The 24,968-nt window shown below is 49.7% G+C and overlaps 1 protein-coding gene across 2 annotated transcripts; it reads left to right on the forward strand.

Annotated features, from left to right (window-relative positions):
• The first annotated feature begins 1,830 nt into the window (after window positions 1-1,830).
• ITM2C (integral membrane protein 2C) lies at window positions 1,831-24,792 on the forward strand. Of its 2 annotated transcripts, none has more exons than XM_032193092.1 (6): window positions 1,831-1,978; window positions 14,888-15,025; window positions 16,896-17,099; window positions 17,792-17,902; window positions 21,371-21,521; window positions 22,586-24,792. In XM_032193092.1, the coding sequence occupies exons 1-6, from the start codon at window positions 1,865-1,867 to the stop codon at window positions 22,675-22,677; spliced, it is 810 nt and encodes a 269-aa protein (XP_032048983.1). In that variant the 5' UTR covers window positions 1,831-1,864; the 3' UTR covers window positions 22,678-24,792. The 2 variants fall into 2 exon arrangements, with proteins under 2 accessions (XP_032048983.1, XP_032048984.1); XM_032193093.1 differs by having other exon boundaries at window positions 16,911-17,099.
• Window positions 24,793-24,968: the final 176 nt, after the last annotated feature.

Below are 24,968 nucleotides of genomic sequence, written 5' to 3' on the forward strand. Positions count from 1 at the left end.
GCTGCAAATGGAAGGAAGAAAACCCAATTTTCTACACCTTCTGCCTTGAAACTAAAGATTTGTTTGTCAAGCTTTCTCTGCTGCTTACCAGAAGTATTGAGAGATTTCCGTCCCTATTCCCCCAGCTGGCATCCTGGGTTTGTGTCTTTTCTCATTGATGAGAGCAGAGTGCTCTGTGGACTCTTGGATGGGAGAAAAATGAGGTACGGTAGCGTTTCTCGTACAGAAAGCTGTATGCCAGGAAGAGCAGAGCTAAAACAACTTTTATTATTATTATAATATATTTTTTTTAAGGTAGGGCCAAGTCTATGCCCAGCAGTTGTGAATGTAGTAGAAAGCAGGATAAGCTGGTAGATTTTGTAGAGTAAGGCACAGGAGGAATTTCTGCCCCTCTGCTTCCGTTCTGGACACTTCCTTGCCCTGGAGCTGCAAGCAGTGTCATTTAAGATAAGCATTATTACTGCAGTTAGCCATCGGTGTCTCGTGTTCTGCATGTTCAGTGTCTGGATGTGGCTGGAAGTGCTCCTGTCGGCAGAAGCTCGGGACCATACTGTCTCAGTCTGCCCCTTATCTCTGCGTGAGCTGAAACTTGCAATCCTGATGCAAGCTGTACCCACGCAGTGGGGTGCGGGGAGGATTAATGGTTCTAAATATTGGACAATGACAAGTCAGCACTGTGTGCTAGTGGTGTGAGTCAACTTTGAATCCTTGCCAAAGATGGCTTTTGCAAACAAAATTTAGCACTAATTTGTCAATGGGTTAGTTTGTAATATGATGTAAAACACTCAGTCATATAATGAATCCTTCTGGATTGAAAGAAAAATGCCTATAATGACTTTTATTATAAATAAATACTATGGTTAAGTGGACAAAATCGATGTAGGGTACTTCTGTGTTTTACCACTGACAGTTCGCTGCATTCCTTACTACCTGTGTCTGCCTGGGAGGCTGAGAGGGGTTTGATGAAGATTTTATGTTTGTTGTTTTTATTTTTTTCTCCTAATTTTGTCGCCTTAACAAAACTGTCAGCGTTTGTTCTTTGCTCCTTGCTGTGCGAGTGCCTCAGTGAGCCCTGCATCCAGCCAGGTAGCGCCCCGCTGTTTCTGCAGCTCAGAGAGCCTGTGCATCCGCAGCCCTCCCGGGCAGCTCTGCTCCCTGCTGCTCCCCAAATGCAGCCAAACGGCACCAGGCCAGCATCGGCGGCACAACAGCAGCTCTCTACTCCCTCTCCCCCTTCTCTTCTGCGTGCCATGCTCTGCTTTTTTTTTTTTTTTTCAGATTATTGTCCCCATGACAAAGATGATCCATCTGTTTTCTGCTTTCTGGGGTCGAGACCAGGTTGAGGCCAGGGCAGCTGTGTTCCCCCAGCTTTCCCCAAGTGCCCCCCTCTCCCTGCGCCTTCCCTTCGCGTCCCTTTCCTGCAGCCTCTGCACAGGGCTGACCCAGCCTCAGGGGCACCTGCGGTCAGCAGCGGGGGGAAGAAACCGGCCAAGTTTGAAGGAAATGAGGGCAGGTGCCCCCTGCCCTTGCACTTCTGCCTCTTCCACGGGGTTCCTGCGGGTGCACCTGGCTGGTGGCGTCGTGTCCCCTCTGCTCTGTGGTGGCATCCCCTGCCCGAGGCTGCCACCAGCGCTGGGATCACACCAGCAGGACTCCAGCGGGGCAGGGGCCGGCTCCCCGGGGCGGTCTGCACCGCACCGAGCATCTCACGAAGCTTTGGGCCGAAGCTCCCAGCCTGGGGGGGGCCGAGGGAGGGAAGGAAAGGACCGGGGGGGGGAGCCGGGGCGGGCTGGGCGCGGGGCTGCGGGCGGTGCCGGCGCCTCCCCGGGGCGGTGCCGACAGCAGCGGCGGCGGCGGCGGGGCCATGGTGAAGATCGGCGTCCAGCAGCCGCCCGCGGCGCTCAAGCCCGAGCAGGAGAAGGAGAAGGCGGCGGGGGGCGATGGGGCGCCGGGCGCCGTGCTGCTGCCGCCGGGCACCGTGAGTGCGGGGGGCTGCGGGGAGCCGGGGGCGGTGGGTGGCCTCGGGAACGCTTTGCTGTTCGGGGAGCCCCCCGGCTCGGCAGGTCAGGGTCTGATCTACGCCCCTCCCGAGTTTGGGGTTTGCTCCGAGGGGCGCGCTGAGGGTGGTGGTGGCGTGCGGGTGCTTGGGGAGGTCCCGGAGGGTGGGGAGGGGACGGTGTGAAGCTGAGAGGCTTCGTGGATGAGGGGCATCGGGGCGCGTCCCTCCGGTCCGGGGTTCTGCTTGGGGGAATGTGGTTGGGGTCTGGCGGTCACAGCCGGGTTTCACGCCGTAACAGCTCGGGAGGCTGAGGGTTGGCATGGAGAGGAGGTGATGGGAACGCGGCGGCTGGTGCTGGAGCAGGATGAGATGCAAGGGCTGAGAGCGCAGGCAGCTCTCTTTGGATGCTTTGCAGGCTCCGGGGTGGGAATTGATGAGCAGAAGTTGGGTTTGCTGGCTTCAGGCAGGGGGTGTCGGAGAGGACAAGGGGCAGAGGCGTCAGGGCAGCCCCAGCAGATGCTGAGAGCGGCCGAGGCCCAGGGCAGGAACCCCTCCAGCCCCAGCCATGTGTGGCTGGTGCCCCTCTCCAGGAGGGAGCGGTCGCTGCTGGATGGTGTGGCCGCTGTCCTGCCCGGCCAGGGCTGAGCATTTCTGGAAGGTCTCTCCTGCCGGTAACCCCCAGCTGCCAAGCTCCTCTGGGAGGTCAGACCTGCCAGGGTAGGCAATGCTTTGGGTAAGGGTGAAGACTCCGACCAGAGAGCTGGGCCAAGTCCGTCTTGTTCCAGAGGTTTGATATCAGAGGATGAGGTTTGAACAGCACTTCTGGATTCCTCTTAAATGCTTCACACTACGCACGCGGTTTGATCATTTACAGAGCCCCAGTATCTCACTGACCCAAAATCCCCAGGAGGGGCTGTGGCTGTGCTGTGTTGCTGCAGTACCGCAGAGCATTCCTCCTCATGTGCCTTGCCAGGGGAGCAGCAGTTACCTGCCCCAGAGAGCCAATTGTAGGATTGCCAGCAGGCTGCTCAGCTGTAGGCAGGGTTCAGGGAGTCACCTCCATCACAGCGACCTCTCCCATCACGCGCTGGTGTGCTTCAGCACGCTTGCCTGTGCTGTCAGGGTCTGAATGTGCTCAGTCTGTCGCCGTTGCACCTATTAATGTAGCTCCTAGAAGCTCTCTGGAGACCTGTAATGGGGAACGTGGCCAACTGTGTTCTCTCAGTGATTTCCAGACTTGGTCTTTTCTTGTTACGAACAAAAGAAGGTGGTAGGTTTCTTCCCACCTTTGATGTCAAGCTCTGAAAAGGCAGCCTGAAAGTTGAATGTCACGCTGGACCTCGACCTCACGCAGCCAACAAACCAGCTCCCCGCAGCTGGGAACTTGGTCTTTCTGCTGATCCTGCACAAGCTCAGGCAGGATCTGGCTCCTTCTCACAAGCAGTGTGCAAACAGCAGTTTAAAACCAGTAAAATTAAAAAAATAAAAATAAAAGTAGCAGTAGCTTATTTCCATTGTGAGTGCTGCCAGATCCCAGCAATCAAAATTACCCTGATTCAGGTCCTGCTGGATGAATGGAATTGTTTTAAGTAGCAAATTATATATTTGGGGTTCTTGTCATTTCCTTGAGCGTTTCTCTGACTCCTGGGGAGCACTGTGTTGTTCTTTTAAGCCCACAAGAGCTACAGAGGAACGTAAAAATATGAATTTAAAACAAAGGCTTTTCAACAGTTTCTTAATTCCAGCAAATGGGCTTGTGAGGAAATCAGCATCAGAGCATGACAGCAGAGCAGGAGCAGGTTGCGGTGAGTTGGTGTAACAGGAGGGTGTTCGGGGAGCACAGCCACTGACAAGGTGGCCCCCTCCTGATGTTATTTTTCAGGGTATTTATGCCTCTGGTTTCTTCAGTAGTGGTCTTTTGGGTGTAGTTTGCGCAGAGCTGGACCGAGAGGGTGTTGCTCTGTGAAACATCTGACCTGCGAGGCTGATCTCTCAGGAGTCAGGCTTTCTAGCCATGCTCTCTCCTGCTGCCAATAATTCCTGTCTGTGTGTGCCTCGCTCTAGCTGCCTCGCAGCAAAATGGCATTGGTGACATGCAAACAAGATGCTCTGCATTCCTTTCCTCTTTGATCTCACAACTTCAATCCCAATGATAGGAGCGGGAGCTGGGAAATGATTCAGCGGCAGCTTCCACAGCCTGTGAATTTTGGCAGGTGCTTCGTAAATGCAAAGATGCGGCAGGCAGGAAGATGTCTGTGGTACTAACGTGTCCTGAAAAGTGGTAGGTGAGGAGCCCTGACAGCAAGCTTGCACGTGATGAGCCTTGTGTTTCTCTGCTGTGCAGCTCCCTTTGAATTGGAAAGAACGTGCAATCTGGACTCAGCCAGAAAATCCATGTGATTTTGAGGCAACTGCAACATTTTAAGGGCTTATACCAGAAACTGTCCTGCTGCCATTAGTAGAAGCTGGGAGGACATAGCAGCCTCAAGCAGACGGCAGTCTGAGGTTATGCAGTCAGTAAAATAATTTGTTGTATTTATTGGAAAATATTTTCTTGGATGCAAAATAGTATTCAGTGAGTTTTAATTGAACTCCAGATTTAGAGTCTGGAGTGGAAATACATCTATCTGCTGTATCATTAAACGCTCTGGGATACACGCTCCATGTGTTTGTGATTCATTGTATTTCATTAAAGTCTTCTGCTTCGTGAGGGGTGAATGATAAGAGCTAGAGGGAAGAGAGTTCTCTCACCCCCCTCGTTCCATACGTAACAGACCAGCTGCTCAGCTCCGTGCCAAGACCCCTGCTGAACGTGCCTCCCTGCCGACCCGAGGGCAGCATCTCTCACAGCAAGCACAACACCACAGGCTCGGGGCCCGTGGGGACCAGGGCAGTTTGCTGAGGATGAGATGTCTGTGTGCGTCAGGGCATGCTTAAAGCTTTGGGGAGAGGAAGCAGAAAGCCAAACCTGTTGTTGTGAGTCTGGAAAAGGCTGTGCTGAGACAGTGCATGCAGTCCTTCATCTTCTGCTTGCTGGGAAGGTGAATGTGGAGGGAAGGACAGTATTTTTGCTCAGGCCCTGGCTGCTAGCTTTGCCTGGTGGGAGCAGAGGGCTTGGTGACCGAGGCAGGAGGGTGGGCAGAGCTCTCCCTGCCTGCAGATACTGTCGAGCCCATGGGAACACCTTGGCAGCAGGTCAAAGCGCGAGGGTTTGAGGGGCTTTCCAGGATGCACACAGCAATGCCCTGTGGGTGTGATTGATGTTTCACTGTTGGCTTCAGTCACAGATAGCTTTGATTTAATGCCTTTCATCTCATCTGCATTCCCTGAGACTCTTCCTTTTGGTGGGCCCTTCCTGTTAGTCTGGGAGGCAGAAAATGCTGCTCACAGGGACTGGTTTGCTGCCCACAGCAGGAGCCCTCCAACCCTTCTGTCTGTCTGTGTGGTCTCTCTGTAGGCCGTACATCAGCCCAACTATCTAGTGGGGTTTCTCAGCCTCCTTGCAGCGGGGCTGCCCCAGCTTGCACCCTGGTGTCTTGGGATATTCCTGGCCTTTCCCAAGCCCTCCTGGATCCACGTGGGCTGAAAGTATTGTTGTCGCTTCATCTCTCTTTGCCATGGTTTGGGGGTGGTGGGGACTGAATTGGAAATACATCTCTGGACCCCTACAGGATCTGCTGTAGTGAAATGTGAGACTCCAGGCATTAATATTTGATAATCCAGCTGAGCATGACAAAGGATCTGGCTAAAACTGGAAGGGGAGATTAAGAGAGGGAATAACTGCTTCTAGCAGAAAAGTTATAAATGGGACTGAATTTGGAAACACAGAGCTCTCTTTCACCAAAGACGTGTAGACTGTAGAGCTGCAGATGGAGAAACATGTAGTCTCCATCTCGAGATGTGTATTCTCCCAAAGCTAGAAGAGAGCCGAAGCCAGCTCAGCTTTGCATGTAGGTGCTCTTGGTGTGGAAAGAAGCTGTTGTGCTTACCTGTTTTGGGCACAGTCAAGTCTTTGGAAAAAAAACACAGAAAACTAAGAAACATCTTTGAAAAGAATCAGATTTGAAAGGAACAAATGAACATTTGCCAAATGCAAGCAAGTGGCAGCTTCTCTGTATAAGCTGCACGTAAAAATACTGTACTGCTGTAGTCTGCTGGTAGTTGTTGTGTATCACTGCTCTCCTGTACAGCAGCAAGCACTAACTGCACAGCTGGAGAGACAACTTCTAAAGAAGGGGTTGCTCTTGCATGTGTATTTGCGATTCCTGCTTTTGTGCTACCGAATCTTTGCTTATTAATGGGTTTACAGGAGGTGGAAAATGCATTTTCACTTCTGAGTTGGTGTTTTCTTCCCAGTTGATGTGTGAGAACATAAACATGTATATTTAATACCAGTGTTACCTTTTGAGGGAGGACAGTGAGGTAGGGGCTGTTTTTTTGCTTTTTTGTTGTTGTTGTTTGTTTAACACATCCCTTTAGATATACTTTGCAGAGTTTTCTTCCTTGCTGCTGTGGCCACCCACTGAAGTCAGATTAAACAATAAAGCTGAGAAGGGCAAATTTGTCTTCTCTCTCTCTTGCTATTGTTAAACTAGGCACCATGTCTTTGTGGTGAATTTTCAAGTGTAGGACTGACTGTCAGGATTTTCCTATGCTGCTCTGGGGGGAAGAGGTGAGCACTCCGAAAGGGAGCTGTAATTTCATTTCATGTTGTGCCACTGATTTTCAGGGTACGGCAAGTGTTGTAACCTGAAATCCAGTTCTTTGTTACTGTGTTCAGCTGGTCCAGCTCATAAGCATCTTGGGCACAGCCACGTCTTCCTTTCTGCTGCCCTTTCTTGAGAATCAGCCACCTCCAGCTGGAGACTGAGGTAGATAACCAGGGACAGACATGGCTTAATTTGTCCCAACCAGGTAGCAGGGTTTAGCTTGCCTTTGGGGACATCCAAAATGGCTAATTTGCTCATGGTTGTCTCCCCCTGCTTGTTTTATGTTGGAGCAGCTGTACAATGTTAGTGTGGGAAGTGCTGAGTATGTGGCTGTCAGGATGGAAGCCTGTCCACACGAGCGCGTGGGCCCGCTGTCCGGCCGTGTGGCGGCTCCTCGCTTTGGCGGCATGTGTGGCGCGTTAGGAGGTGTCTTACTCCGCAGACTTGGATTTTATACCCACTTGGCACCAGCCTGAGCATACACATGAGACTAACCCTTTGTAATAATCCCCAAGAGCTGTTCCCTGAGTGCAGCGAGCCCCAAGGCAGAGGCGCTTCCCGCGGTGTGCGGGTGACGGGAGGGGGCAGAGCCATGCCGATATGGCAGCGGCCAGGCTCGTGGCCTGCGTCCCCCACAGCTGCACGTCCCAGCTGGCAGCCAGCAGGCTGCCTTCGTGGGCGAGGAGGAGGAAGGCCCGGCTATGCTGAGAACAAGCTGAAAGCTGTTGGCACCTCCTGGTCTCAGTTTCTCAATGTTTTTAAGTGTTTTTGATGTCGGTCAGAGGTCTTAGAAGGAGTCAGGTGTCGGCCCACCTGCATGTGTCTTCACCTTTGAATCAAGTCTCTCTCTTTAACTCTGCCAACCCCTGGATTTACGAGCTTTCTGTACTCCTAAAGCAGCCCTCTGCTTCACTCTTGCTTGAGCTGCCTTTTGTCTTTAATTACTCTGGTTAGGTTTTAGACCCAGTGCCAAAGCTTTGCCTGTTTTCTGCTCCTGAGGAAAATCCCCTTCCCTTTAACTCCTCACTCCTGGCTTTCACCTGGCCGTGCTTGCTCCTCCCTGCTCCCAGGTGAGGTGTGCTGAGCTGCCCCAGAGGCTGCAGCGGCAGGGCTGCTGGGGATGCTGCCGCGGCTCAGTGACGCAGGGCTGGCTTTCCCTAGTGTCACCATGAGCGGCTGCAGCTCCTGTTGATCTCTGGAAATCAGGCTGTGTTTACCCAAATCCATATTTCGGCAGTCAGACTGTTAAACAGGTTGGGACATTTTTTGCCTCTTTGTCACCACTGTTTATTTTTGCTCTGTCTGCCTGTCGCTTCAGTGTGACACTTGGGTCTCTAGCTAAGTGCCTTGTAAGAACAGCCTTGTTTTTACAACAGGCTTTGTTGGCTCTGCTAATGCCCTGAATGGTTTTACTCCCAGGAAATAGAAGAGGGAGGCTGGAAAACCTCCAGCTGGAAGTTGTGGTGCCTCTGCCAAAAAATAAAATACAGAGAAATGAATTCCTCATCCCTGCGCAAAGAGGGGAGAATAAACAGCCCCTTACTTCAAAAATCAGATGGAAAAGGGAGAAAAGAGAAGGTTTATGTCTCTCTTGCTGACGGAGGAGAAGGAAAATATGATCGCTGGGTGCTTAGGAGCTCTCACATGCTAGGCTGCATTTTTAACATCCTACTGGCTTTGTCGTATAGCAACAACAGTGTGGTTTTTAATTAGCCAGTGGTTGTTTTTGATATTCTAATTTCCAGTGCTGCAGAGTGACTCCTGAGGCAGGTGGCTTTGTTGCTAGTCATGTGCGGTGGTATCGTTTAAAGATGTGATTAGATTCATTTATTGCAACCTTTTTGCCTTCAGCTGTGATAGTCTCTTAATTACAGCCTTTCTTTTTTTTTTTTTTTTTTTATCCCCCTCTGGTTTTCAGGCATCAGTTGTGTTCTCCGTGGAAATGCTGCTGCATGGCCCTGCACAAGCACTGCTCAAATACAGCATGCAGAAGTTGCCTTGGAAACTGTGTGCCATATATATACGTGTGTGTGTGTGTGTATGCATGCACACGCTATTTTCTTTTCTGATCTAAAGTCTCGGGAGGGCCCGTCAGTCTGTAAGGGGCGTCCTGTTCTGTTCTGTTCCAGGTCCCAGGATTGTTCAGAGCTGCCACTTCTGGTGCTGCACACTGACCCCTGTGGTTCTCTTCCAGGGCACTGATCTCCACATAGTGTCACCTGGTATTTCTCCTCACTTCACTCCCTCTCCTCCCTCCAAGCATAAATGCTTTTGAAGACAAGAGTCTCTTTAATAATTTTTTAAAAAAATTTTGGGGAGGTCATCTGGCAGAGAAGCCCTTTTTGGGACATGAGAGATGCTTACATGCATACAGGATGCAAATTACCTTTGCTGCGATGATATACCTCTTTGACCCTCTCTCCCTTCTTGTCTTCCGCCTTCCTTTCCTTGTACATTGTCTCTCCCTTTCCTTTCTCCAGGCTCTGGCTTGGTCAGGGCTTGACTCCAGTCCCAGGCTCTGGCTTGGTCAGGGCTTGACTCCAGTCCCAAGCCCTGGCCAACCATTCCTGCTTGCTCTGCTCATTCCTGGGAGCTGCTCAGCACTAGCCGCTCTGGGTCTGAGTGTCTCCACGTGGGAGCAGTTGTCTCTGGGAGGCAGGTCTACGTCTCCTTGTCCCACCAAACTCTACTGCTTACCGTGTGAGACAGCGGCAGAAAGTGCCCAGCAGCTGCATGAGGGGTGCTGCCTGCAGGGTGACTTTGCTTTGCTTGCAGGAAGAACAGGCTGCTTTGGTGGGGTTCACTTTCCTGAGACGTTTTGATGCTCAAAGCCAGATCTGGCGACAGGTTGGTCCCTATCAGCTGATACCTACTGTGGCAGCACTGCAGTTTACCAGCAGTCAGCTCTGATTTTCTCAGTCTGAAGTCAGTGGAGGTGTTTTAACTGCAGGTCCTTACATTCTGTGAAGCAGTACCACGTACATGGGACTTTGTATGCTGTAGGTAGAGACCTTGAACTTATTTTTCATTTTTCTATTTTGGCCTTTGGTTGCCAAAAAGTACTAACCAGCTAGATCAGTTAGATTTTCTGATGTGGATTTCTGAGGGTTTGAGCATGCTTCCTTTGAGGAAGCCACAACTACCCATGTCAATGGCTGTAATTACGTAAGCACATCTTCCACATCAAGAGCTCAGGCAACTTCCTTAAAACAAGCAGCCTCCTAGAGATGGCTGATATTTTTTTACTGCCTTTCAGATAGAGCTCCTCTCAAAACTGGATCCCTTTGAGTATTTACTCTGCATCATATTTCTCTCCTCACTTGTCAGTCATCAAAACCACATCTACTATTTTTAGTCGCCCCAAGCTTCTTTGCCTGTTGGGGGTGTGTATTAAGACACTTGCCAAACTTTGTCTCCTGCTCATCAGGCCCTGCTATGTCTAACATGAAAGATTTGAAGTCTGTGTGATTCCTAAACGCAGGGGAAAATGGTTCATGGAAAACTCAACAAATGCATCCTTTAATCAACTAGCTGTGTACAAGCAAATCTGGCTTTAGGCTTATTTGGATGTTATGTTATTGATACAAATATATGTGCTTATTTTACACTCATGTCAAGTTACATAAAAATGGGGGAAGAACGCCTCAAATCTTAGAGCAACCAGAGGGGGAAAGACTGAGAGAAGTGATGGCTGTGATGTTTCTCTATCTAAGTAATTAGATGTCATTCTGGAGGGAAATGGAGTAGAGAAAGCTGATAAGCTCTGAAAAGCTGCATGCCCTTAACTCTTTTCCTGGAGAAGCTGCTATATTGTTTTGATCTCCTGGCAGCGGCTGACGAAGGGAGGCAGACAGAGCTGCTTCAAAAGCTGAAGAAACAGGAAAAGGGCATGAGCTGAGCCCATCCCTGCAGAGGCGGTGTGCGAGTCAGGAAGGAGCAAGGCATGACATGACACCTTTAATTTCCGCACTTTGTCATCTTCAGCAAGATGCTGGTGAGGAAGAGAGATTGAATCAAGTACCTATTTTTCATAAGCCTGTACTGTATTTGTAAGGCATATCAAAGATGACACCTCATCAAGTTTTTGCTATCAGCTTGCGCTAGGATTGTGTTTCCAGTGGCCCAGGACCTTCAAGGACTTGTATATATATATTTTTAAAGTTCTTCAAGAAGATGGAAGATACCAGGCCACATCACTCCCATCTGCACAGGCCTTCCTTTAAGAAGACTCCCGTGTGGATGTCAGTCCCCTGCGCGGGCTGGGGAGGGATGCGAAGAGCAGGCGAGGTGCTGCTGAAGCCCAGTCGCTGGCACTTGGGAGCAAGAGGCAGTGAGCAGTTTCCAGCCCAGAGCAAATGCTCACGGGCTGCCACCTTCCCTGGCCATGGAGGGCTGGAGCTGCTGCTGACCTCCTGGCTCGGAGCTTGACCCCAGGCTCTTCTTGACCCCATCCCTGCAGAGCTGGGGAGCCAGAGGGGTTTTGCTCAACTGTGAGAGCCCTCGGCAGTGCCCCCACAGGCACGATGGTTTCTCTTTATCGTGTCCTCAGCAAGCCCTAAAATTCTGAAGAAAATCCTGAAAGACTGAATTAGGACATATTTTTGTTCCCAGACTAATTTCAAGCCTCCTCTACCAAACGCTCTCTAGCATAACCTCACCTCCTCCCGTCTGGGTATCTGCTGCCTGTGCTCTGCTCCTGCTCTGTCCCTGCAAGCTGGCAGGGCGCTGAAGTGTATCGAATACCCTGTTTTATCCAAGAAAAGGAATTCCTTTTTATATTCCAGTGTCCTGCCTGCTGCCGAGTGCTGGTCTGAGCATCTGCAAAGCGATCACGCCTGCACACTGAAGCCGACTCAGCACATCTGGGTATTCAAGCTCGCATGCTGGAGCTGTCTCTGTCTCTCGCCTGGTGGGATGAAGTATTAGCAGGACAATGCCTGGCAGAAAACCAAGGCACGCAGGCGCTCTCCTTGAGAGATGGATGCTTTCCCCATATGGAGGAAGAGCGAGCTGTGCCTTTCCCTCGGGCCACACGGGGAAGGAGCTCTGCCAACTCCCACACACAGGCCACGGGCCACGGCCCCCTCTTGTTGCCCTGAAATACCTGTCCCTGCCTCTGCCCAGGGATGGTTTTGACCCCAGCCTTTCCGATTCTCTTGACCAAAAGAAACCGTATGTGCTTGAGGCAGAAGATCAGCGGGGTGGCTTGTTGCAAGAGGAGCATCTGGCTAACGAATTCTGACAAAATGTTAAACATCTGGTGAGCTCTGTTAGTGCTTTTGTGTGTTAATATTGTGATTTTTGCCCTCAGTGAAAACACGTGTCTCAAAGGCATTCTTTGCTCTCCAGGAGAACTGTGCTGCTGAGTCTTGTTTCACGTCCCCACTGCCAAAATTGAAGGGGGTCAGCAGTGCTGCTAGATCTGCAAAACCCCCAGTGCTGCGTGAGCGCGGCGTGCCCTTCTGTTGGCCCGCTGGTGGCCCGGGCCTTCACGGCAGGGTGCCTTCCCTGCAGCTTGCTGCTGGGACAGGCTGGTTCCCTTTATAACAAGGGCAGCATAAGGGAAAACCGCTCCCATGCCGGGGAGCCAGGCATTCCTACGGCAAGAATGGATGGAAACCAACTGCGATGAATTTTCTGTTTTTGAAATATTCCCGTTTCTGTGGCAGGGAGAGGCTGTCCTGTGGGAAAGGACGTGTGCTGCACCACAGGGAGGGAGCGGCCTAGGGAAGAAGCCTCCTGGATTCTTCCAGCCTGGTGAAGCTTCCTTATCTCAAACGAAATGCTGCTAGAGCAGGTTGGGCAGAGCTCCTTCGGCACCGAAATGCCTCCAGCCCAAAGCTCAGCTGCCGGCTGATGTGTGGTTGGTTGCTTTTTAGTTATGGCTCATGCATAGTGACAAAGGCCGGTGGCCTTTAGGTCTGGAAGGAGAAGTACATTTCAGTGAAGGTTTGTGCTGGTGATTTCTGCACATTGTATTGCAGGGCTGTGGTTAATTGTTCCCCTCGGACTGCATGACACCATTTTGAACCTCATTGCCTTCACTGATGCTCCATCAGAAAAGTAACTGTTGAGTTGGTTTTTTTCTCTCTTATACTTTGAGGTTTTTTTTTTCCACCTTGGTATTTCCTAGCTTCTCCCAAGGCAAAGCCCTGAGTAGCTTCTCCCAGCTTCTCCCAGATACGAAGCTCAGGTGATTCTCCCTAAGCCACGAAGGCTTTGCAAGGAGCCAAACCCATCTCCTACTGCAGCGAGGGCTGAGATGTCTCACTGTGTTCCTGGCTGTGCAAAGAGCACAGACCTGCTTAGCAAATGGCAAACCAGCAAGGGCTTATTTTTCCCTCCCTGCCATTCTTCAGACAATTTTTTTCTTTTTAGAGGGCTCCTCTCAACCCTCTCCCCAGGCTCACTGGGGAGTGAGCACTTGCAGCTCCTCGAGGCAGCAACCAGCGCGTTATCCATCACGGGAACCCGGCGCCTTTTGGATGTGCTTCTCTTACTGAGCATTAAGCCTTTTCTCTGCTGTGCTTCAGTGGTTAGTAGCAGGAGAGCTTTTTGTTCCTTTTCACCCCCCGTGTCTGCACGCCTTCTCTGATGGCAAGTATCTGGGGAAATCTGTTGTTGTGAAATACTTGACATACAGCATGACTTTCCCATCCGAGCAGTTCATGGCAGAGAGCCTTTAAACAGAATTGTGATTTGATTTTTCTTTTCTTCATGGCTTGTCACAGTTGCCACCCCTCATCTGTAGGAGGAGGGGGAGGGAATAAGAGGAGATGAACTTCAGATGCTTTATTTTTTAGTTCGCTCATCCTGTTGTTTGATGGAGGAGTGGCCACAACCTAGTTAAACACTGATCCTTCAAGGGAGCTGGCAGAGTTGCTACAGGTCTTTCCAAAGCTGGGATGAAGAGGAAATAAATAGAGATTAATTTCTTCTGGAGGTGTGCTAGAGCTGCAGCTTTCCTAGAGCTCTTTGGTCAGAGGCCTTGGGGCTTCAGCTCCTGCACTACCACCCTGTGAGCCTTGGCCATGCTACCCTGGAGAAGCTACCTCCTCCTCTGCTGTTGTCATGGGTGTATTAGTGATGCATCTCAGACATGAGAGGCTGTTGTTTTCTTTCAAATCTGTTCCTCCAGCTTGCATCAATCTCCAGCTAGCCATGGTGAGAGTGTTTTTCTAATCAAACGCCTCAGATCACAGACTGTGGAGAGGGAGATGAGCTGCAGGAGCCCTCCCTGGCGTCGCTCCTCTGTCTGCTTGCTCATCTGAGGGTAGCTTTCCAATTTTCTGGGTGGAAACTGGGGCATCTGTGAACGGATTTCTTTCGTATGCTTCTGAAAGCCCTTACATCCTCCTGCTTAAGTTTTCAGAGAGTTATTTTGGCAGGAAAAACAAGAGCCTTGTGGGCTGGGATGCATGCTTCCCAGGAGGTAGCCCTGCCATCGCACTGCCCTCCTGTTTGAAGGGTGTAACAGGGTGAGCTGACTCCTGCCTGCAGTCAGACAGCACTCTGAAAAAAGCAGGTATCTTTTCTTTTGATCCTCGGACCAGCCTGCGTGTTCCTGGAAGGTGTGACAGAGTCTGCCTGACAATGAGGCGATCAGCGCAGCTGTTTGGGTAGGCTCACCCCACCAGGGAGGTACCAGCAGGTACTTCTCTCACCAGTTGTTTCCACATCGAAAATTTCCCCTGAAGAATGCTGCAACGGTATCAGTATATCAGCAACAACAACAACAAAAAAAGAGTAAAAATACAAAAGCAATGTACTTTTATCCAGCAGCCATCCAATTGTAACTTCTGCATCCCTGTTCCTTCTTCCTGATAGCCTTTTTCTGATTGATCCTTATCACTGCTGAAACAAAGCTGGATTTTGTTCTGAGCCGTTTGTAGGAACCAGGTCATACATGTGTGTTTGTATGTTCACACGTATCCTTATATATGTGTATATACATGTGTATATATATATATATGTATATATAGGGTGGCAAGAGAGGAAAATGCATAAAAAGTGTTTTACTCTTGCTGGAGTGCTGCTAGGTGTGAAGTCAAGTTACAGGACACTGCCCTCGTTCTTCAGTTGCACTTCAGAAGCTCACGCATGGCCTCTACATGAAATATTGCTGATTTTCTGCTCTCTCTTGCAGCAGCTGACCGATGCTCTCATTTTTGCCTTGCAGGAGGAGCAGGCTCCTGCGGTGCAGAGCCGGAGGTCATCGCTCAGCGGGGTGTGCTACCTGACCATGGGTCTCCTCGTACTGCTCCTTGGCTTGGTCTTCGCTTCGATGTATGTCTACAGATACTTCTTCATCACCCAGGTATGGGTGAGCGAGGAAGGGCTGCTGGCTCCTTGACCCAGAGCAAGCAGACAAGCTGCTTCAACCTTTGGTTTGCTGCTGCTGTTTCTGCCTTTGTGTGGTGGTGATTCAGGAGCCAGTGTTTCTGGGCCCCGCAGATGGGCATGTCTGAAGCAGTGGGTTCAGACTCACCTCCATCCTGACCGTCAGGAAGGGCCTTCTGGAAATCCTCCTTTTCTCCTCCTTTGTGTTTTGTTTTTTAACTCGTATAAAAATATCCTGCAAGTTCTGCTTTGTGAACCCAACATTACTGTGGTCTGCGGTCAGCCAGCTTACAAGCATGACTGGCTGTGAGGGTTGAGCAGGCCCTGGAGAGAGCAGGGGGGACAGGCAAGACAAAACAGCTTTTTGCAATGTTTTGTTGTTCTTTTTTCTTAGGCTCTAGCACAGAGAAACTGTAGGCATAACAAAAATAGGTGCTGCTATTAATAAAGCAAGCAGTGAATAGAAAAGTGAGCAGGAGACGGTGTGGCAGGTGGGCCTACAGCCTCTGTTAAATTCAGCACCTTTTCCTTCATTCAGGCTCTGCATAGCCTGGCCTGGTAGAGGCACCGGGCTTGCAGCATTGTGGATTTGAGTAACAAGGGTCAGAGCGTGGGGCCTGGGACACGGTAGAGCTGCTTTTTAAGCAGGAAACTGCTGAGCTCTGTGGCTTGCTGAGTGTTTAGCTAAGAAAGCCCAGAGCATTGATTTGCACTGAAGACCTCATTCTGCTGTGGAGCAGCTATTAGTGAGTGAGCTCTCCCTGGACTGCCGGCTGCATTCAGCTCTGCAGCCAGCACTTATCCACTCAGCAATACAGGCTTTTTATACACTTCCTTCCTCCATACATGTTTGTGCTGTCAAATTAATTTGCAGTCCTTGTTTTCAGATACATCAATTCTTTATTACCTGTGCTCATTTATATCTGGTCTGGAATCCCTGTGGCAACGGTAGGGCTGCTCACCCCTCCCACACACCAGTAGGAATATGATGGGCCCATACGCAGGGATTTGGGTGCAGGCATTTGTTTATGACTGGGTGGCAGCCAGTGGTGTTGAGGGCTGGTTTATCACTGGGTGAGGGACAGTGTTTGGTCCATCAACCAGTCGATAACCTACCCTCGATGCGTGCTGAGTGGCACTGGGAAATGTCAGCTGCTCAATTTGGGGCTGCCTGTTGTTACCCCACTGCCTGCCTGTGATACCAAATGAAAGCTTTTGTGCCATTACATGGCAGAGCTCCTTCAACATAGTCAGAGATGGTCCGGGGACCAAGGTGATGGAGCCTTTATGCTCCAGGTCCCCGATGGCTGCAATTTGTCTCCGTGATGCTAGTGCTCAGACTTAATTGCTCACCCTGGGGAAGCTCTCTTACCTGTAGTTTGTGCTTCTGGAGTCCCAGAGGGCAGCAGCTCCTGATGCTGTCTTGGTGCATTTGCCACAGACGAGCTACAAGTGCCTTTAGAAGTGATGCTTGGCTTGCTTTAAGCTTACATGCCTTATACAGAAAAATGCAGTTGCCAGAATCTCTATCTACAAAAGAATCTGAACAGGCTAGTCACGAAATTTAAGAGCCTACTGACAGACGTTTTACCTATCTGAATTGCTCCATATGAAATCCCACAAGGGATCCTTTCTTCCCTTTGGACTTTGCTAGCAGAAAGGGAGACATGGTCATTTCACAAGGGTGTTTTGCGCTCCCTTCATCGAGAATTTTGCCAACAGATTTTGAAATATTCTTATGTGCTTGTTTGATAAGTATTTTTACCCAGTTTGGGGACTTTTTTTTTCTGTGTTGGCTCTCGTCATTAATGGGGTGTGGGGTGTACGTGTGTTCTGTCTCCAACCAGATCTCATCCCCACAGCTTCCCCGCGAGAGTGTGTTTCACTGCGGCGTCCTTTACGAAGACTCGCTGTACTCCCCGTTCAAGGGGCAGCTGGAGCTGCATGAAGACGTCAAGATTTACATCGAGGAGAACTACGAGCAGATCAATGTCCCAGTGCCACAGTTCGGGGGGAGTGACCCTGCAGATATCATCCATGATTTCCAGAGAGTAAGGCGCTCTTTCTGAGCGTAGCATGGAGCTGAGCTGGGGGGCTTCAGCACAGTTCTCATGGCCTAGCACTATTACTGTTGTCGCATATCTGTACGATGATCTTGTTTTTGAGCTCTCCTCCTTCTCAGGGCCCTGTCTGAGCTTTTCCAACCTGCTCGTCTTGCATGTTAGGCCTTGCTAGGGAGGTCCTTGGGCAGGTTTGTTGCTTAAAAGAATTTCCTGTCTTCCCTGAATTTTTCTTTTGGCTGTTTAATGTCAGTGGGAGGTTGGTGCTCGCTGAAGTCAGGAGGCAGCAGGAGGGCCTTTCCTGTGAGCTGGTGGGATGTGCCAGTGTGGCTTGGTGTTGGGCATGGGGTTGGAGGGTATTTCTGGTGGAAATGCAGGACAGCTGCTGGCACAGCCTTCAGGGGCGAGTCGGGTGCCTGCAGCCACGTGAGGAGAGGTGGTGAAGTGCATGGAGAGGGGAGGGAAAATGCAGAAGAGAAATGGAAACTAATGTTCACCAGGAGTGCTTCCGACAACGAGCAGAACCAAGGGCTTCTCCAGGGCGGGTTGAGGGTGCTTCAGCCTGGAGTGCTCCTGATTTGCTTTTTTGCCCTGCTCCTCACTTCAGCCTCTTTTCAGCTACTTTCACAGCCATATTTTATTGAGAAGGGCTCAATTCCTTAATCTCTCTGCTTGGAACACAGGGTCTGACAGCTTATCATGACATAACGCTGGATAAATGCTACGTCATCGAGCTGAACACCACTATCGTGATGCCTCCACGCAACCTGTGGGAGCTGCTGGTTAACGTGAAGGTACAGCTGCAGTACTGCTTTACTTTGTGTGCTTTCCTTGAGTTTGCTCCTGGGTGCTGGTTAGAATCTCTTGGGAAACAAAAAGCAGTGTCTGTGGAAGTAAGCCTTGGCTCTGACAGAGCTGAGTCCTCATGTAGAGGGAAAGCTTCAGGGGCTGTAGCTGAAATGTTAATTCTGCAGACAGCACGGTAACACTGGCATGATGGATGAACCTGACCAGGGTAGCCCAGAGAAGCAGCAGATTCCTTTCCCCTGGTGCTTACTGATAGGAGTCAAAGTGGGGAGAAAATTACCCTCTTCTCACTCTTACTGCTGTGTTTTGCCATTTGCAGAGCTCTCGGTACCCTGCGGGGAGCACCAGGCCTTCTGCTGTTACCCCTTTGGGGGTGGAATCTGTGCTGCTTCCCTCGCCATGCTGAGGGCTGAAGCACAGCGCTTGGTCTGATGCAGCTTTGCGCACAGCAGGCATTAATTGGGTCTAGTACCAGCAGTTTTGTTCAGTTCAGAAGCCCGTTCTGGTGTGTTGCAGTGACTGAAAACAGCCTTAAAATAGAGCGCTATTTAATCTTAACAGCAGGAAAAAAAAAAAAAAAAAGAAACAACAGGATTTTTAAGGCTGAAGAAGATAAAGCAAAGCACTGAGTTTAGCTCTCAAACTCCCTTCCAAGACAGCCTGTGTAGAAGAAAAACAGTGCAAGTCTTTCTCTAATTCCCTTCAGTCAGTGCTGCTGCATGCAGTGTGATGAACTTTGCAGGGTTAAGCTGAGAGGTGAAAGGCTGGGCTTGAGAGATGCCTGATCTCCCGTACATGTCAAACCCCCAGCTTGTTTCTCAGCAGTCCTCACAATTTCGTGCACTCTGACCATCTGTTAAGTGTGCTGGGAACACCACTGGGGCACAACACACGGTTATTTACCGTCTCTCCATACCAGCCACTGTGGCAGGTGACCAGTCCCTTGGGCAAAGGGAAATGGAAAAGAGAGGAAATGGAAAAGAGCAGACCCTTAGCAGAAAACTAGGAGGTTGGAAATGCTGGTCATGTTCTAAAATAACGGCTATAAAATTACAGGAAGTGAAAATGATGCTTTGTCTTTATCAGAAATTGAATTAAAAAGGGGGATAAAAATATGGTTAAAGTGGTCTCATAACCATTATGACCTTAATTCTTTAAAAAGAGTGTAAAAGCAGATGTGGGTTTAAATAACTGATTATTGGGACAGACACATGTCCAATCTGTCTGTGCACTTTAGAGTCACTGTTTTCAAGCGCTTAGCTTGCTCTTGAGCTCACAAGAAGCTTCTCATTGTGAGGACAGTGAAGCAGGGGAACAGGCTGCACACAGAGGTTGTGCTACCTCCATCAAGGGGTAAAAAACAAAACCAAGACTGGATATAGCCTCGAGAAACTTGGCCCGATCCCGTAGCTGCCCCTGCTTTGAGCAGGAGGTTGGACCAGACTCTTCCTGTGCTCCCTTCCCAGCTGAATTATCCTGTGAGCCGTGGCAGCAGCCTGTGTCAGGCAGAGAGGGCATGTTTCTCCTTTTCATTGCCTGACGAGGTGCCCTGTGCTGCATGTGCCTTGTGCCTGCTCTGGGCTCCCAGCTGCGTGCAGCCAAAGCTGTGCCAGACCCTGCTCAGGTTTCAGCCCTGCAGTCACCTCTACGCCTTACTGGGCCTCTCCTCTCTCAGCTTTTGGCCTGCAAATGGCAGTCGTGCTGCTTCTTGCAGGCTTACACGTGGATATGTGTAATGGCTCAGTGAACAGGGCTGTGTGAGTATCCGAGAGAAGAGGAGGGAGGGATGCTCCCACTGTGCGGCAGCAGGAAGCTGGAGATGACCCAGTTAAATGATGGATGATCCACATCTTTTGTAGAGCCCAAGACTAATTTCCCTATGGAGATGCTCAGAGCTCTACTTTTCTTGAAACCGTTAGCAGAGAATTGAAGGTAACATACTTTTTGCACAGTCCTGTGATGGAGGAGCAACAGTTCCTGACCATTTCAGCTCCCCCAGCTATTTACATCTAAAACAATGAACGTAGTGGGTTGCATGCATGTGTGTCTGTTTCTAAGACCTCTTGCCTTGTCAAGGATGTGACAAATCCTGAGCCCCAATCTCACGCGTTAACGTGACAGCTTGTGTCAGTAACTGCACGTATCATGTGCCCTCTCCTGCACTCTCCCGCTGAGAATCAATAATTGAATTTCTTGTGGAACTGTTGTGTTGGTGTAATACAGACTTCCACTAATAGCCTAGTGCCCCAGCGCTGGAGGAGAGCTTTATTGATCCAGAAGGCTGTGCCAGCCCAACAGCACGGCGCTAACTTAGGGCAGTGTGTTTCCAGGTGTGTCTCTGTGGAGATAACCAGCCCTGTTGTGGAAATTGAAGAGATGAAGTTTGAAATGGTGCTGCTGTTGCTTGTTTTTTTCCCTGCTTGTATTGATATTGGTCCCTTTTTGCGGATCTGCTGATTCTTTTATTCCTTTGACTCGTCTTAAGCAAGTGGGACCATAAATGAGTCTATGCTTCATGGCCTGGTTAGCATGTGGCTTGCTCAGAAGTGGCCCCCACCCCAAGCTGGACTTGTAGCACAGCTCCCTATTGCCCTTGTGGTGCCCAGGCAGTGGTGAAATGCCCTGAGCACCTGGGCCCCTCCACTCTGCTGCCTTTACGAGGTCAGGCACAGCTTGCAGAGTCTTTGCTGCCGAGCCAGATCTCTTTCCTGCAGCAAAAGAGGTGGCCTCCATCCCTGGGAGCTCCATCCCAGCTCCTCCATTTCCTCTCTCCCATTTTTTTGTAGCTCCTGGTGGCTCTCTCCTACATTTCACCTACCAAGCACCGCACTTACCACCCTGGTCTTCAAAGCCACCTCAACCTCAGCAGCAGGGAGATGGGGTGTGTGTTTGTGGTTGTTGCTAGTCTCCGTCCCCGTTACTGCAGGCTGTCAGGGCAGGAGGTCACTGGGGCTGTGCAGAATGGGTCACACAGGAGGGGGAACTGCAGCAAAGTTGGGAATCTGTTGGAATCTCAGCAGGGCTGGGGCTGGGGGATTTTGTCTTTTGAAGTAGAAGTAAAATCCACATTTTCAGTGGAGCTTCTGGTGTTTCACCTGAGCCTGGATCCCCCTCCAGATGGGTTTGCCATGCTCTTAGAGTTACAGCTTTGTACGCCCTCCTGTAAAACTGGGTTTAGTTTCTAACAGGGTCAGTCCTACACTGGCTTTACCCCCTGTCTGAGTATTCAGCTTTTGAAGCTAATCTGTTTCATGTGCCCTGTGCTAGTAGCAAGGGAGAGTTGAATGCAAGGACAGGCGAGCACGTTACCCAGCCTTGCTCAGTGCAGCTGGAGCCTTCAGGCAGCAAGTTCCCCCAGGTGCGGCCATCGTTGGCACTCCCTGTGAACCAGGGCTTTGTTAACAGATCGCTGGTCATGCTTTTTTTTTTTGTGTGCGTGGAAACTGTCATTTCAGAAAGGGACGTACCTGCCTCAGACGTACATCATCCAGGAGGAGATGATCGCAACGGAGCACGTCCATGACATGGAGCAGCTCGGCTCCTTCATCTACCGCCTCTGCAGCGGCAAGGAGACCTACCGGCTGAAGCGGCGGAGCGCCAGGAGACGTAAGAGCCCAGCAGCTTTCAGCCACCCTAACTCGCCTTCCCCCTTCATCCCAGTCATTACTTCTGCTCTAACAGCTGTGCTGGCCTCCTTGTGGCAAAAGGGGAGGTTTCCCTGCGGGTGTAAGCACACAGATTGTTTTGAGGTGTTCCCCATTTAGTTCAGCTGAACCCCAGCCTGTGATGGTGCTGCTGCAAATGGGTGCTGGCTGCTGCTGCAAGTGTTTCTATTGCTGTGTCTCTCACCCTAATCGAAACATTAATAAAGACTCTTGCAGGAGCTAGCACTTCATTTACATGTGGACTCCTGGGGCTGAACTAATAGCAGTACTGTGGGGAACGGTCTGGAAAATTTCCCTAATGTAGATACCTGCTTCAGTGGCAGCTATTCAGAGCAGATTAGGTCTGCAAATTGCCTTTAATTAATTAAGCTTTCAATAATATGGAAAAAGTTGTGAGGAGGGAACAATAGACTACCTTAAAATGACTTCATGAAATCTTATGTATGTATCTTCCATACAAACGCTAATGTCTTGCAAAAAACTCCATAGTTTCAGTATCTGTAGTTACTTGTTTTCAGATACTGGCACATTTAAAGCCTCACCTGAAACAGCTTAAGGACGTGGGGAGCATGCCTTGTTCTCCAGAGAGGCTGAAGCCATGGCAGGATCAGTGCGCCCGATGATTCAAACAGCCAGAGGAGGATGATTTTAAGCCTTCCTTGACTGCAATCAGGGCTGTGCTCTGTACCAGCCTGTGACTTCTGCTGGTTTTGTGACGCTTTCTGGTCTGTGAGATAACACTGAGATGCTGTCAGCTGAAATCAGCTGTTTCCCTGTGGCTTCTCCAGCTCATGGCAGCTCTTATTGCAGGGCTAAGGCCTAGATAATGTGGTTATTCTTCCAAAGAGGAGATTATGCTGCTTTTCATACAGGCTGTGTTGTTCCTGCATTTCAGTGTTCAGTGGTTGCATCCCATCTGCTTTCCTTCCCCCACTTACTGCAGCTCTTGTAAACTAACATTTGTTGAGTTTTCTCCCCATCTCTCTCTCTTTTATTCCCTTGTAGGTATCAGTCGACGTGAGGCTGGGAACTGTCATCGTATTCGTCACTTTGAAAACACTTTTGTGGTTGAAACTGTTATCTGCAAAAAATCATGAGGCTGCTGTCCTGTTGTAACCTTCCTTGGCTTTGCTTGCACACACATGCTCTCAGCCCTTTTTTTAGACATGGTAATGTGTCTTACTTTTTTTTAATTTTTATTTTTACTCCTTCCCTTGCTTGTGAAGCTCTAACCTCTTGGGTCCATCGTGGCCTCACAGCTGATTATCTTTTTCTCCCTCCTGCCTACCTGAGACATTTCACTGGGCTTAAATTTACACAGTGGTCACAGATAGCCTGGGAGTGAATGCAGCCTCTTCCGTGCCACAGGACGGAAATCTCTTTTGGGAGCAGGCTTGGGGTAGAAGGGATGGCCAAGAAATAGGATGCTGGAAACAGGTGCTCTTTTCCTGGCTGAGCAATTTCCTGCTGGCAGTGTTCTGAACCTGCCTTGGCACCAGGACAGAAGGTGTGTGACAGGAGGAGGGCTACCAGTTTGATGCTGACGTAACTACCAGAAATATGGAATCAGATGCCCTTAGGGAGAGAACAGATGTGAGGCTACAAACAGTGACTCAGAAAACTCAGCAGAGGGAGATTTCTGCCCAAACTCTGCTTTGGTACTCCCAGCTTGCTGCTTGCTGTCCTCCTGAAGGCCAGGTTATGAAACAGAGAAAGCAGCCTGCCAGTGCTGCCCCTGTTAGTACTCCTTGCCACATGGCAGTCTGCTCCTGAGCCTGGCATGGCTTGGCACACCCCTTGGAGCAGCGTGGGGTGCCCTGGGGTGAGCCCCTGGAGGGTGGGTATGCGGGGCTGATGTGGGGTGGCAGCAACATGGAGATCATAGTGCTGCTTGGGGGCCACAGAGCAGGGAGGCTGCGTAGCCACATGCAAGGCTGCATAGCCTTACTGTCTCTCCTCTGCAGAAGAGGCTGCCATGCCTGTGTGCAAAGTGGTGTCAGCAGCAGAGTTGGTAGTTACTGGCGAGTACAGAAGCAGATTTTTTTGTTTGTGCTGAGAGAGAGTTTTCTTGTATAACTCCTCCGATGAAGGCTGTTTTGATAGTAATTCCTGTAGCCCTACTGTACATCACATCATCTGAGGGCATCATTGTAGTACAGATATTGATACAAGGAAAGATTCAGTGCATCGATATGCTGCAGGGAAATTGTGTGAACAAAATTGCATTTCTATTGATCATTGGAGAGAAGAATTGCAGAGTAATTCAATATTCTTCCCTCTGATCCATAAATATAGTTAAAACTAATTAGGTTCTTAAAATGCAGGCAGTTTTTTGGCTTGAAAGAACAGCATGAAGTTCAGCTTGGCACATTCTTGTTAATTGGTTTCCAGCAAATCTGGACTTGTTCATCTGTTGAAATGAGCTTGTTGTTTTAGAAAGGGGAAGGATAAAGTAAATGCAAGTACAATCATTAATTCAGCAGGACCAAAAAGTGAATATATTTTAGAGTAAAACTTCTAATAGTAATACTGTGAGCTAGTTACATGAAAACAAAACAGTATCTCAAAGTAGTCATCTAAAACAAGAGGAATTAGTATGTCCTTAGAGGCTGAGAGTTTATTTTTTTGTATAAATGTAGAGTCAACCATAAATATTAAATTTTAACAGGTATAGGAGGAGATGTTGGTCTCCTGCTTTAAGCTGGATGTAAAACGAAGAACTGCATGTACTTCATGCAGGTTGGTAAGGAAAGTTTCCTACTGCCAGAAGGTATTTGCTTTTTTATAGTACAGCTGTGTTTTTCCAAATATAACTTGCTATCAGCCCTAGCCTTTCCTTGCAAAGTGCATGAAGAGCAAGTCAGAGAATTGGTTTGCTTGGTGGAAGTACCACAAACTGGTAAATTTAAGCCCTGTGTTTCTCTTTGTTTCTGGGCACCTAAGCCTGCACTCAGGTGAGCACACAGACCTTTTCCCCCTTCCTTCTGATTCTGCATGAATTAACTGGTCATTGAATATGCTAACTCTGTGCAATCCCGCAGCTGTAAGGACAAGCCCTGGTTCTTTACGATGAACTGACACGTTCGCTGTTTCATAGGGTGAGAATGCAGTTGTCTAGAAAGAAAACACAAAATGCTTTGTATATTTTGTCTGGTAGGACTCTTACCTTTTAGGAAACATCCATGGGATAATAAAATCTTTTACCTCTGATATGTGAAGTGTGTGTTTGTTGAGAATGAAAGCACATCCCCTCCGTGAAGCTATTGCCCATGCCCCGAGGTGTGGAGGCTCTCCCCAGGGCGATGGGATTGCTGTGCAGGGATGCATCCAAGCTGCCAGAGCCTGCCCATACCTGCAGGCTTGAGAGCTTCCTCCTTGCCATGCCAAA

The sequence above is a fragment of the Aythya fuligula genome, chromosome 9 (assembly GCF_009819795.1).
Source record: "Aythya fuligula isolate bAytFul2 chromosome 9, bAytFul2.pri, whole genome shotgun sequence".
Taxonomy (NCBI): Eukaryota; Metazoa; Chordata; class Aves; order Anseriformes; family Anatidae; genus Aythya; species Aythya fuligula.

Coding starts and splice junctions, on each gene's coding strand:
- ITM2C (XM_032193092.1), top strand. CDS start 1,865: ATGGTGAAGATCGGCGTCCAGCAGCCGCCCGCGGCGCTCAAGCCCGAG. Junction 1,979..14,887: donor TGCTGCTGCCGCCGGGCACC/GTGAGTGCGGGG, acceptor TTTGCCTTGCAG/GAGGAGCAGGCTCCTGCGGT. Junction 15,026..16,895: donor GATACTTCTTCATCACCCAG/GTATGGGTGAGC, acceptor GTCTCCAACCAG/ATCTCATCCCCACAGCTTCC.